Consider the following 13,579-nt stretch of genomic DNA (forward strand, 5'->3'; position numbering starts at 1 on the left):
GGAGACAATGGTGTCAAGTTACATCTTTGTAACCAGAATTAAGTACTCCACTTGAACTACTCCTCTTAAGCTTTATTATTATTGCAAAATGAGAAGAAACTAGCAGTAAAATTATCTAAAAGGAGCAAATTATAATGTGTAAATAATATTTTTAAAAACGAACAATTGAAGATAAGAAACTAAAAACTATGAGATTCATAATTTACTAAGCAAGCTAAAACAAGTATACTAGCAAACAAGTGCACTTCAAAAATAAATTTATTAATAATATCCAGTAAAGTATAATGGAAAAAGATTTCATGGATATTGACGCCCAGGTAAAAACTTAACATGAAATTTATATTAACTGCAAGGAATAAGCAATAGGATTTTTTCCTCCAGGGCAATTGAAAAGTAGCTTGAACAATTGAAGGTGTATACCATGTTTATGGATGTGAAGACTCTAAGTTATAAACATGTAGATTCTCCCTAAATTAATTGAAATGAAATTTTTAATTATGATCTCAAAGGGATTACCACAGTATGAATGTGACAAGCCTTTAGCATGATAAAGGTGCCATTTATATTCAGTGAGGGAGGAGTGATTTATTTAGAAAATGATATTAGAATCGTTGAGAAAATAAAGCCCAAATTTTATGTGCATGGGGTGCAGAAATTCTTTAAAGCCAACAAAAAGATGTGAATGATAGATTTGGCAGCAAGAAAAAAAATTTCAGACATAAATTTCAAATAAGCTGAGTTGCATCTTTGCAATTTCAGTGATCTAGAAAGAATAACGCTTTGTCTTTTGTAACCATTTCTCCTAGGAAAAATATATGATTTAATGAAAAAAAAAAAAAAACCCTTAGGTACTTCTTTGAGAATAAGGCAATAAGATCTGAGCTGTTTCATCTCCAGAGTATTTTCAGTTTGATTCCTCAGTTAGTAGCTATTTTATCAGAAATCTACAATTTAGATAAATCTTGTTATATAAGAAGAGTGAATGGGTTCATCTTAACATGAGACTGATTTTGTTATGAGCTTGTTTTCCTCTTCATTTTTCTTTCTTCCTTTTTTTCCCTTCTTTTCTTCTTCATTAATTGTTTTGATTTAAATTTGCTTAAATAATGAAAAAGATTTATTGTAAAAATTCTTGCAGAAGTATGTAGAGTATAAAGTGACAGTTTCTTCTTTTCCTTCCCTTGTCCTGTTTCCTGAGGCCACCGAGGCTTTCTTTATTTTAGTTTATCTTTACTTCTCTCTGTTTTGTTTGTGGTAATTTCCATCTGATGGTTCCTGTATAGTGCTTGGCAAGTATTAGGCCCTCATATATTTTGTTGAATGAATGAGTGAGTGAAAATTGTCATTATATACCTAATTCTCTTTTGACCCAGTCTGCTGGTATTTTAAGCTTAACTCTGGGGCTTCTTTTGAAGAGTCAGTATTCTTTCCGCAACCCCTAGGAGTCCAGCGTTTGCATATCCCAAGCTTTGATATGCTTGTCTTTAAAATACTTTTCCGTAAGGTGAAAATATTTCTATATGCTAAAAGAGTAATTTAAATTTCTTTTTTTTTTCAGCTGCCTTTGCAGCGGTGTTGCACTGGTAAGATTGTTTTTCTCCTATGATAATTTGTATGAGGTGTTTATAGTTTTCCAAAGCTATTTCCCATGTATTTAAAGGAATAATTTCATTATGATAATTATGAGTATACATTATCACATGCAACACAATAGTCCAGCAAAGCAGTTTAATTGATAAATCAGGATCAGAATAATAGAATTTTTTTAATAAAAAAGAGATCCATTATTAAAGAGGTTATATTTGAGACTCTGCTTTGCTTAGCATTAATAAAGTCTTCATGTTGAGAAGATTAATTTTTTTAATCTTCTGGATAAAAATAGCAATTTCATTAATCAAACTTATTTCAGAACTCAGTGACATTTTATAGTTTAATCTATATTTTTGTTATACTTCACTTAAAATATTATCCCAGTTCATTTTAATTTTAATATCTAATTTGAATACATTTTCTAATAGAGAGAAATTTTAGTAAAAATGTAAGATGTATTGAGAAGAACAATTACAGAGTTAACTTCAGAATAATTTTATTTTTGCTTTTAGGGTCTCTTTTAAAAACAATATTTAGTATAAGTTTTAACACTGTTGCTTTATTGTTGTTATTTTTGCAGGAGCCATATAACACACCTCTTTGAAAATGATCGTCATTTTTCTCACCTGTCAACCTTGGAAAGGGAGATGGCATTTCGTACTGAAATGGTTAGGTTTCATGTGGTATTTTATTGTAGTACCTTAACAATTAAAATAAATTTTAACTTTTTGCTATTGAAATTTTCAGTTATTTTTTCTGAAGTAGAAACAGTAGAGAACACCTCCCATACATCCCCAGATTCAACCTTGACCTTTTTCTTTCATCTACACCCCACTTTTCACACATTTCCTTTTAAAGGAAATCCCAGACGTGATATAATTTCATCTGGAAATACTTTCACATACTGTATCTCAAAAGATAAGTAGTCTCTTTTTTTTAAACTACAGTGTCATTGGCACACTTGAAAACAATTTATCGCAATCCCTTAATATCCTCAAATGTCAGCTGGTGATTAAATGACCTGATTGACTCATTGTTTTGTTTTAACAGTTGATGTGTTTCAGTGAGGATCCAAACAATGTCTACACATTGTATTTGGTTGATGTGTGTCATAAGTCTTTTAATTTATAAGTTCCCATCCCTGTTTTTTATTTTTGGTTGTTGTTTCGTTTTCCTTGCCATTTATTTGTTAAAGAATCCAGGTCATTCATCCTGTGGAATTACCCAGTTTCTGCATTTGGCTGATTGCAGCCCTGTGGTTTTGTTTAACCTGTACCTCTGTCCCATGCTTCTTGAAATTGCTAGTAAGAATCTTAGTAAGCGTCAGACTTGATTATTTCCTGACAGAAATACTTCATAGGTGGTGCCCTGCACTAGTTGTCTTACATTTTTGTGATGTTAAGATTGGTCAGTGGCTTGGGGCACTGTCATGCCACCCATCTAGATCATTTGTTCCATTAGGATTGGCAAATGGTGATGATCTAATCTGTTATTTTTTTTCTACATTTATTTGCTGAAATCCTTCTATAAAGGAGGACTTTTCCCCAATACCTATTTTGTTTCTCTGAGGAATACTTCATACAGGAAAGGCAGGAAAAATGCTTGAATCTTTTAATTAACTGTTTTCAGATATATGAGTTGGTTCCCTAGCATCTTCCAGTGGTAACCAATGAGATTTTCTTTTGGAGTATTATGAACCGATCAATTTTAACATTGGCATAATTTGTAAACTTTCCTATCATTAGCTGGTGAGAGCTTTTACGGTTGACTCCAATGTCCCTTTGACATGTCCTAGCTAATTTTCTATAGCTTCCTTTCTTTCCAGTCCCACAGGCTCATCTTGTGCCTTTCCTCCTTAGACCTGGAATCAGCCAATTTTCCAAGGATCTCAGTTCCTTTCAGTGTCAATGGGAGCTCACACCCTTGGTATTAGAGATGCCCATTGCTGCTAGATTGCCCATTGCTTTCAGGCTTTTTTAGAGAAGAGAATTATGAAACTTTTTTTAAAAGAGAAAATAAATCATGACTTTGATGATATTAAGAATCACTGATTGCATATGTAGAATGGAATGATTTCTAAATGTTGTGTTAGTTAATTTTTTTTTAATAAATAAAAAAAATCATGACTTTATTCACATTTTAAAATTCAAATTTAGGACTATTCAATTTTTACTTATTTAGTATTATATTTGCATCTTTTCTCTTAGCCAGAGATTTTTCGTTTCAGAGTATTTTTTTTTTTTTGGCCAGGAACAGAAGTAACAAAGGTATCACTAAAAATATAATTTTGAAAATAATTTAAAATTTTCTTATAGTTCTTTTTGACCTTAGGATATATTTCACTAGGGAAGACAGTCAACTTACTTGTCTTAGTTTTTTGAAGTCCTCTTTTATGAACTTAAGGTCCAAATTTAATATATAGTTAGATTCCTTTGTTTGATATTGCTTTTGACATTTAGGGATTTTCAAATTTTTGTTTTATAATTGAATAAAACGTTTACATGAATCCAATGTCAACACTGCAAAACAAAGCAGGAAATATAATTATTAAAATAGTAATATGAGAACTAGAACACCACAGTATTGAGAGCTTTTTTTTTTCTTCTTCTTCAATACATATCTGAGTAGGCAAATCACTTAAGTTTTTATGAACCTTAAACACACTTGAGAATTTGGCAGCTAATGGTATTATTGGCTGCCAGATCATCCTCAGGTAAAACCCTGTAGAGGATGAAACTTATATCCTGTGTTTGTCTGCTTGCCCCTATATTGCCAGTTATACTTTCTACTAAGGCTTCTAGTACATTCTTGCTTTTTGTCCCATGTATCCGTCCACTTCTGTCACCTTCTGAAAGTGGCAGATCAAGCCAAAAAATTCTCTCTCTCCCTCAAATCAGGGTCACACCACTGTTTCCCTTCCCCTGCCCCCATAGCCCCAGTCCTTTGGGGTTCCTACGATATGCTAAACTGATAGGCAATAAAATAATTTGTAAAATTAGTTGGTATCAGATGGTAATTATTTGCTTGATTGCTTTGTTTTTCAAAAACAGTGTATTTTAAGTTTTCTAAGCTAGGAAGAGATGTAATTATATACCTTTTATTATAGCTAGAGCTTCTGCTTATTGCAGGGGTTGTATTATTCCTACTTCAAGACGATTGTGGAAGCGCCCTCATTTCTAAGTGGCGTATGGATGGTTATGAATGATAAATTGACTGAATACCCCCTTGTTATTAACACCTTAAAACGTTTCAATCTTTACCCTGAGGTAAGTTACTTTTTCAATTGAGATTTTTTGCTTTTTTATGCTACTGGCATTGTGTTGATTCTATCTTTTTATTTTTTTTTAATTTATTTTATTTTTTTTTGTTTATTGTGTTGATTCTAAATCTAAGGTCTATTCAATTGAAAAAAAAATTTTTAAGAAAATATGTATCTTAAGGAATATAGAAGAAAAAACACTTGATTGTGGGTGGCTTAACCATTTAGAAAATGTGGAAATGATCTAGGTTTGGTGTGCATTTAGGGTACTTTTACATGTCATTTGCCAGACAATAGTTCTCCCCTACCCAGGACTCCTCCTTTTGTTGAGTGTACTTTCTTGGGGCTTGGGCGGGTGGAGGGGAAATGGGCGGATCCAGGAGGTGAGGGAGGAGGCAATATCAGTAACTTTTTATGGCCTCTCCTTTACCATCCCTGCCTTCATTTGACACGTCCCTGTGCATATTCCAGGGTCTGGTTTGGATGTGGCTTCCTCTGCGGTGTCCCCCTTGACACCCCGGAAGAATTTCTCTTGTTATGCACACCTTCCCCCTGGGCCCCCTCTTCTTAACTAGCTCATGGTTTTATTTACCGTGCATTCCTGCTAGGTCCCAAACCTACTTGATGGCCAGAGCCGCATCACTGCTGGGGTTCCAGCCCCTGACAAGATGCCTGTGCGTAGTAGGCTCTCAGTTCTGATTGAGTGAGATCAGTTAACCTGATTGATACAAAGGAGATAATCTATGTTACAGATAAATAGATACCCATCATGGTTCAGTGTGTTCTTATTAAGGTACTACTTATTGAGAACTTTATACCCACATAGACATATGCTTTTATAAATATGGGATCACATGGCACCTATTTTTTCCTAAGTGCTTTTTGTCTTTAAGAATATTTATAACCATCTTCCTATGTAATTTTTTCTTCAATAGCATCATTTTAATGGTTCTATGATATCATCCCATTGTATAATCTACCACAGTTTATTTAACCCAATTTTTATAAAGACTCTTATTGTTTTCAATTAAAAAAAATATTCTAAACAAAGCTGCAATAAGCAATCCTGGCAGCTAAATCTGCACATATCATTATTATTTTTTTTACGATAAATTTGTGGGTGTAAATCTGTTTAGTTCAACACAAAATATACTTTAATGGATTTGATTTATGTTGGCAGAACGCTCTTAAGAAAGGTTGTACTAATTGAAAGTCTCACCAGCAGTGTTTTTGAAAATGCTTATTTTTCCTCATCCTTGCTAATTTGGTAGGCAAAAATGAAACTGAAATCGTATGAAACATTTCATTCATTGCCATATATATATATATATGTTATGACTCTGCACTTTAAAAAGTAATTGCTTGTGCTCCTTGTCTTTATTTTTATTGAAATTTTGTAAGAGCGCATTTATTATAGGCAAGTTTTTATAGTTATATGGATAAAATGTTTTCCTCAGATTTTTCTTTGCTTTTTAGCTTTGTGTATGATGTGAATGTTTGTTTTCTATACTGATATATAATAATCTATGTATCTTTTTAAATTTATAATCTTTATACAAAATATAAAATAATTCTCATTCTTTTATAATTTAATGTTTATCATTTGAATCTTTAATGTATCAGGAATTTGCTTTGATGTATAGTCAGGGTAGGAATCTCACTTTATATTTTTTCCAAATGGGCTTCTCTGATACCTAACCCCTTGATGAATGGTCCATTCTCCCCCTACTGATTTGAAGTAGCTTCTTTATTATATACGCAATTATTACACATACATGCTTGCATCTGTTTCTGGAGTTTGTGTTCAGCTCCTGGGAAACAGCCTTTGAGATGGCGCGTGCACACAGGACGTGTGTAGGGAAATGCCCCTGGGTCGCCACCTGCAGGGGGTGAAGGCAGCAGGGTCAGGGAGGAGGAAGAGCAGAGCTGTAATGTAGTTGCAGCACAGATCTCAGCCAGTCCATGGAGGGCTCTGGAGATGGGATGGCCTTGCAGTGTTGTCCCATCTTGGGGCAAGGGTCTGGGACCTTTATAGTCCCCCCTGTTGATTAATCAGTCATTGGGGAGAGGGTGTGACTGTGAGTGAGGTGCTCTTTTTAGCTCAGAGACTCAGCTGGAGTTATCAGCCGCTTACCCCCGGCAGCTGGGAAATGAGTGCCTCAGCCCTGAAGTGGGACCTGAGACTCCACCGCTGTCTCCCCCGCGGCACATTATTTTAATTATTGTAAGCAGTAAATTGTAATGTCTCTTAGGGCCTTCACTTCATTGTCTCCTTTTCCTTATGCCTCGAGATAAATTTTAGACCCTTGGGATCTTAATTGAGATTATTTTTTATTTATGAATTAATTTGAAGGAGATTTCACATCTTTAAAAGTTAGGTCTTGTATGACTCTTACTATATTTTATTTCCACCAGGGATGAACAAAAACTGATAAAGAATCTGGGTAGGGGATTTTGAGGATCATTTACTAAATTTAAAGAGAGTCTAGAGGATGGTTCAGGGAAAGAAAATTTGACAATTTCCAAAATATCCCAGAGATGTTCTATTAATGAAAACTTTTGCAGACAGTGTATTTTCTCAGGGTGTCTCTACTTTCTTTTAAATAGGTAATCCTAGCCAGCTGGTACCGCATTTATACCAAAATAATGGACTTGATTGGTGTTCAAACCAGGATATGTTGGACAGTTACCAGAGGAGAAGGACTCAGTCCTGTTGAAAGCTGTGAAGGCAAGTGTCTTTCTATGCTTCCATCCAGTTACCTACCGCAGGGCACTGAACTACCATGTTGTTATGCTGACAGATTCTGTGAGTCAGGAATTAGAGCTGGGCACAGCAGGGATGGTGTCAGGGCCTCTGCCAGTAAGACTTGAGTGGCTGGACTGGAGGAGACAGCCAGAGACTCCTTTACTCACACGTCTGGCTCTTGGGCTGGAATGACTTCAGGGCTATCACCCGGGTCTCCATGTGGCCTTTCCCTGTCATGGGGACTTTTTGATAGCATTGTGCCTTAGGGTAGTTGAGCTTCTCACTTAGTAGCTGGAAACTGCATGACTTCTAGTGATCTAGCCCAGGAAGTCACAGGGTGACAGTCTGTCATAAGCAGGAGGCATAGACACCAGAGAATTTATCTTTTTTTTATTTTATTTTATTTTATTGTTTTATTTTTACGTGGGCGGGTACCGGGAATCGAACCCGGTCCTCTGGCATGGCAGGCAAGCATTCTTGCCTGCTGAGCCACCGTGGCCCGCCCTTATCTCTCTTAAAACCACTTCAACCACTGTTCTGTCCCATCTGTGTTCTGCAGTCATGTCATGTTCACAGATGGAACCCAGCATAACCATTTAATATTTGTGGTAACTGTTTTTCAAAGTAATCACATTTAAAAAATATATTTTTATAAACCTTAACATAGAAACATTCTTGACCTACAAACATTCCATACATGCTGTACAAATCAGTGGCTCACAGTATCATCACATAGTTGTGTATTCATCACCATGGTCATTTTTTTTGAACATTTGCATCTCTCCAGCAAAAGAAATAAAAAAGAAAAAAGAAAAAACTCATACATACCATATCCCTTACCCCTTCCTCTCATTGACTACTAGTGTTTCAATTTACTCAATTTATTTTAACCTTTGTTCCCCCATTACTTGTTTATTTTTTATCCATATTTTTTACTCATCCGTAAAAAGTGAGTATTTTTACTCATACCATAGATAAAAGGAGTATCAGACACAAGATTTTCACAATCACACAGTCATACTGTAAAAGCGACATCATTATACAATCATCTTCAAGAAACATGACTTCTGGGACACAGCTCTACATTTCCAGGTACTTCCCTCTAGCAAAGTAAGCCTATTTTAACATGAATTGTTAGATATATAAGATAATTTATTGTTTGTTTATTTTTACAGGATTGGGAGATCCTGCTTGCTTTTATGTTGCTGTAATTTTTATTTTAAATGGACTAATGATGGCATTATTCTTCATATATGGCACCTATTTAAGGTAAGACTATTCATTGAGAATATTTTAGCTTATGTTTCTAAGAAGACAATGCAATAGTAGAAATAATGAGGTCATCATTAATAAACTTAATTAGTTCAGTTATATGAGTGTCATTCCTTACAGAATCAACTTGTGGATATAAAATTAGTTCTCATTTTAGTATTTTCCCATTGGCTTGAACAATAAAACTTGAAATAATTTAGGAGGTGTAAATAGAGCATGGCAAGGATATTTTATAAATTTTAAGGGATCATAGGCATTTGAGCATACATATATAAATTGTTCACATAAAATATAAAGGAAAGGATCACTCATCAAATTGAGCTAATGGCTCTTATAAATGTTATAATAGAAATGTATTCTATGCAGATATTTAATATGACTTGATTTATTTCACAATTGAGCAAATTCCTGAAACTCAAAGATTGACAAAATCTCGTAGGGTTTTTATGTTGCATTTCTTTTTTTTTTTACTTTTGTAATAATTACCAATTATTACGCACTTATTTGAGCTGTTTTACCATGGCAATATACCTTTAAAATTTTCTTCCTTTCTGTTTACTGCCCCACAGAAATATGGGCATATGTGTATGGTTTTCAATTTTGGAAAATGAGTTTGAGCCTGTTATAATCCCGTCATCTTTTTGTCTTTGGAATGTGGCATTTTAAGTTCATTATCTTCCTTGCTCAGTGTTTAAATACATAGCAGTTACTTGATAAATATTTGTCAAATGAGGAAGTTATTAGAAGATCAATTTAAGATATGTTTTTATATGTATTTGAGACCCTTTGATGCTAATATATCAGACATAGTTCTTTTACTGTAATTTTTTTATTGGGGGAAACTTAATGAAAATTTATGATTAAAAGGTGATATGAAGGGTGCACAGGTGGTAGAATGTTCCCCTGCTATGCCCGAGACCAGGATTCGATTCCCAGACCATTCATCCAAAAGAAAAGGGTGATGTAAAAGATATTGTTTTGGGAACAAGACAATCAAAGGAATATGAACAAAATAATCAAAGGAATATGATAATCAGAAAAGGAGGCTGACTGGTGGGAAAGTAGGCCAGTGTGTCTGAATCACAAAGGGCCAAAGGTAGAAAACTTGGTGGGATATATTAATTTTGCTCAGTATTGCTCACCTGTCTTATGGATAGCTTTATTACTTTTGAGAGATTAGATTTTTAAGTGTAAGAGAAATTAAAATATGAAACATGGCGTTGCTAAGTTGTATATCTATAGTTTATGCTACTTTTTAATCAAAGAAACTCTAAAAATAAGTAAATATTTAGTGCTATTTTCTTATAATGCTTGTTGTAACCAAAAGACAATACCAAATTCTGGGATTGATTGTGGGATTCTTAGTAGTTGGGGCCCTGACCTGAAATTTCTGAATCATCAGACCCCGCAGTCTCTTATAGAGTGTCCTACCTACATGGGAGATGCATCTTCAGTTGTTTAGTCAACACATGAAATAATTATCAAGTGATTTCTTTTTTAAAACTGTGTGCTTGGGTTCCAAGAGCATGGTAGTTGAGTGGGGTATGAGATGAGGAGGGTAGTAGGGCTTATGTGAATTGATTACGGAGGGAGGGGAAATCTGCCTGGAGGGGCCGCTTTATCTCAGCTTTGGAGGATCAGGGGGATTTGGATAGGTGGATATAAATGATGTGTAGGAAAGAATCCAAGGAAGAGGAAAAGGTGGAAAGGGGATAACAAGCAGATCAGTTTTATTGGGATGCAGGTTCTTCAGGGGACATTGTGGAAGATTGGAAAACCGTGTTGGACCGATGGTGAAAAACCTTAATGCCAGGCTGATTTGAAACTTGTTTGAAAGCAGGTGAGGAGACCTCAAATTTCAGATCAGAAATTTGAAAGTGAGGGACAGGAACTGAGGGAGCTAACTGCTCAAGGGACCATGGACGTCCACTTGTCCTCTTACTTCAGGGCAGACTTTGTCAAATTTGTGGCATGCCCCAAGAGGGGGCTTTAAAATCAATCTGCTAGGTTGGACCCAGCAATTTTTTTTACATAAAAAAGAAAAGAATACAAATGAAAATAATATAGAACAACATACTTAATAAATATAGGTATTATTTAGAGAGACTTCTGTTTGTTATCTGCTGCATGTATATTTGTGTGTGCACTGAGTTGCAGTATAAAGTGTATTTCTTATGGTAGTTTTAGTAAGGGAAAAAAATGTCTGTCATCCACTGCTGAAGGTAGCACAAGGGAGCTGCTTACCTCAGAGCATCTGAATCTTTCCACACAACTGTCTCTGCTCCTCCCTACTCCAGGGGTGCAGCTTGTTTTACCTCTACCCACTTTACTGCTCTGTGCCTCAGCTGGCCCTCAGTTGCACCTGGTGGTGGTCTGCCCTCTGGGGCTGGGCTTGAGTACTAGGGACTTCAAAAATGGCACACATTTTACCATTTTTGCAGCCCTCCCTTCGCTGTACTTTTGTCTGATTTTTTCTTATCCCTGAAAAACCTCTTTAGTCCTATCCAAAGGCATTGTAAACTCAAGGTTCTTTCCAGTGCCACCTATTCTGCAGTGAGTTTTCCATTTCTGATACATAAGGGAACCACTTGTTTTCTCTGGAAACCTAGACTGTTCTGTTGCTCCCTGAGGGTAGATGTGTAAGTTATACCTTCATGGTGATCCTGGTTTATATCTTGTTGAGTCAAGTCTTCTATCATATTTTTTCTTTGCATTTTTAAACATACTTGATGTGAAGTACTTTTAAAGGACCAAATTACTAGTTAGTTCTTAATGTTTTCTTCCTTGATGGTTAGTTTAGTAGTCACCCATCTAATTTTATAAGGGGAGGTGTTTTATTTTCTGAGTTGTTCAAATAAATACCATGCATTGGGTTGGCCTGACAACAGGAATTGGCTTCATGGTTCCAGAGGCTTGAAGGCTTGCTTCTTCTCAGGAATGATATCTTCTGGCTGCTAGCAGTCTTTGGGATTCCTTGACTTTTCCACATGACAGTGAACATGGTAGCATCTTCTTCCACTTCTGGGTTCTGTTGACTTCCAACTTCTGGCTGCTCCCCTGTGTCTTCTTTTTCTGTAGTCCAATTTCCTTTGCTTATAAGAACTTTAGCCATATTGGATTAAGACCCCATCCCCTCATTCAGTTTGGGCACACCTTACCTAATAACATTGTCTAAGGTCCTGTTTACAAGTGGGTTTAGGCCCATAAGACCGGGGATTAGAGTGGAACAAGTTACTGTATGGTGGTCATGGGAACACGGGCTCAGGGATAATAGGGATTCTTAACAAATGACCACTTTATAACTTATACAGCACAAAGGGTCCAAAAAAGCAGGGGAAGAGATCCCACTGTGGTCAGTACCCCCAGGGGGCCAACTGCTTGGGTCATGGTCTATGGATGGCGGCTCTGCATGATCAGCTTATGGTTGGAGAAGACAGATGTCTGTGCTGTGTGAGAGCTGGATATTGCTGCACACTAGTGGGAAGGACTTCTGTCACTGAGCAAAAAGCATGTATCAAGCAACCTTTGTGCAGAGTGAGCTGATAAGCAACTGGGGCTGCTTGTTCCTGGCATTGGGTTCAAGGTACAGTCAGGCTGTTCCATTAGACCTACAATCTCCCTCAAGCTGTAGAATGGAAACATACTGAAATATCTGCATACAATCAGGAAAGAGGGGAAATGGAGGGGCATAGATGAGGGCTGGGAGATGACCTCTAGATGTGTTGGTGACCTCCCTAGCAGTTGGAACCTGAACATGCCTTTAGTGGAGGACTTGATTCAGTCCCCTGTGGGGGGGATAAAGCTGTAGACTTCCTAAAGGTGTGGGTTAAGAATAAAGAGAAGAATATCTAAAATTGTGTCTAGAATTTTTCTATATACATTTTGTTATGTATTGAGAAATAAAATTTGAAATTTAAGTGCCTGAAGTTTAAATATGACATTTTAATTCCAAAGTATATTTATTTTTAAATGATACAGACATTATTTTCAGAAACCAAATAAGCCAGCCCTTTCATCAGTGGTGGAAATAGAAGGGAAAATAGAAAACAGTTAAGTGGTAAAACGGGGCCCACCTGCCCCACTCCAGCGGGAGTTTTGAAAACACCACCTACTCATGATATACCTCTTTTTCTGGAATTCTCAGTTTTCATATTTCTTAAAACAAAAACAGAAAAACTGTTTGCAATTTTTTAATGCTGTGTTGGTAATTCATAGTTAAATTATGTTTCATAGGATACCCTGGTATTTCTAAGCCATAGAGTAACAGTTTCTAGAAGACAGTTTCTTAAGACACAGTGTATTGAAGTCTCTAATCTGCAGGGAGGAAGAAACATAAGAGAGTAGTTAGAAAGCAGTTAGGAACTTCCCCTTAGCTTCTTTTGTGGGAAATTAAGATATGCCTTGGGCATGAAATTTTCTTACTGATATGTACTAGAAGCTTTTCTTCCTAGACCTCAATGACAAATATAAAGCTATAATACTAAACCTACTGTTCTTTGCTTTTTCGTTTGATTTTAGTATTATTCTGCAGTTTGGCATTGTCTCTAGTTAGGTCATTATACATTGTTGAGTGAGAGTAGGTTGGATGGTATATTTAGTTATTAGAAATTACTCTTAGGCAGTGGTGTGGTGGTAAATGTTTAACAGCCAGTTTTCTGGGGAAAAAATTTATACATGCATAAGTTTATTATAAATTTTACTGATATAAAGGA

At 35.8% G+C, this 13,579-nt stretch overlaps 1 protein-coding gene across 2 annotated transcripts in view; it reads left to right on the forward strand.

Moving 5' to 3' along the window:
• Positions 1-13,579, forward strand: part of DPY19L1 (dpy-19 like C-mannosyltransferase 1) — a 119,892-nt gene that overhangs the window by 18,936 nt on the left and 87,377 nt on the right. For both annotated transcript variants that reach the window (XM_077120039.1, XM_077120028.1), the window contains exons 2-6: positions 1,559-1,583; positions 2,171-2,258; positions 4,719-4,856; positions 7,457-7,577; positions 8,771-8,864. In XM_077120039.1, the coding sequence (XP_076976154.1) occupies positions 1,559-1,583; positions 2,171-2,258; positions 4,719-4,856; positions 7,457-7,577; positions 8,771-8,864 (466 nt within the window). The remainder of the gene's footprint in view (positions 1-1,558; positions 1,584-2,170; positions 2,259-4,718; positions 4,857-7,456; positions 7,578-8,770; positions 8,865-13,579) is intronic.

This window comes from Tamandua tetradactyla, chromosome 1 (genome assembly GCF_023851605.1).
Source record: "Tamandua tetradactyla isolate mTamTet1 chromosome 1, mTamTet1.pri, whole genome shotgun sequence".
NCBI classification, from domain to species: Eukaryota; Metazoa; Chordata; class Mammalia; order Pilosa; family Myrmecophagidae; genus Tamandua; species Tamandua tetradactyla.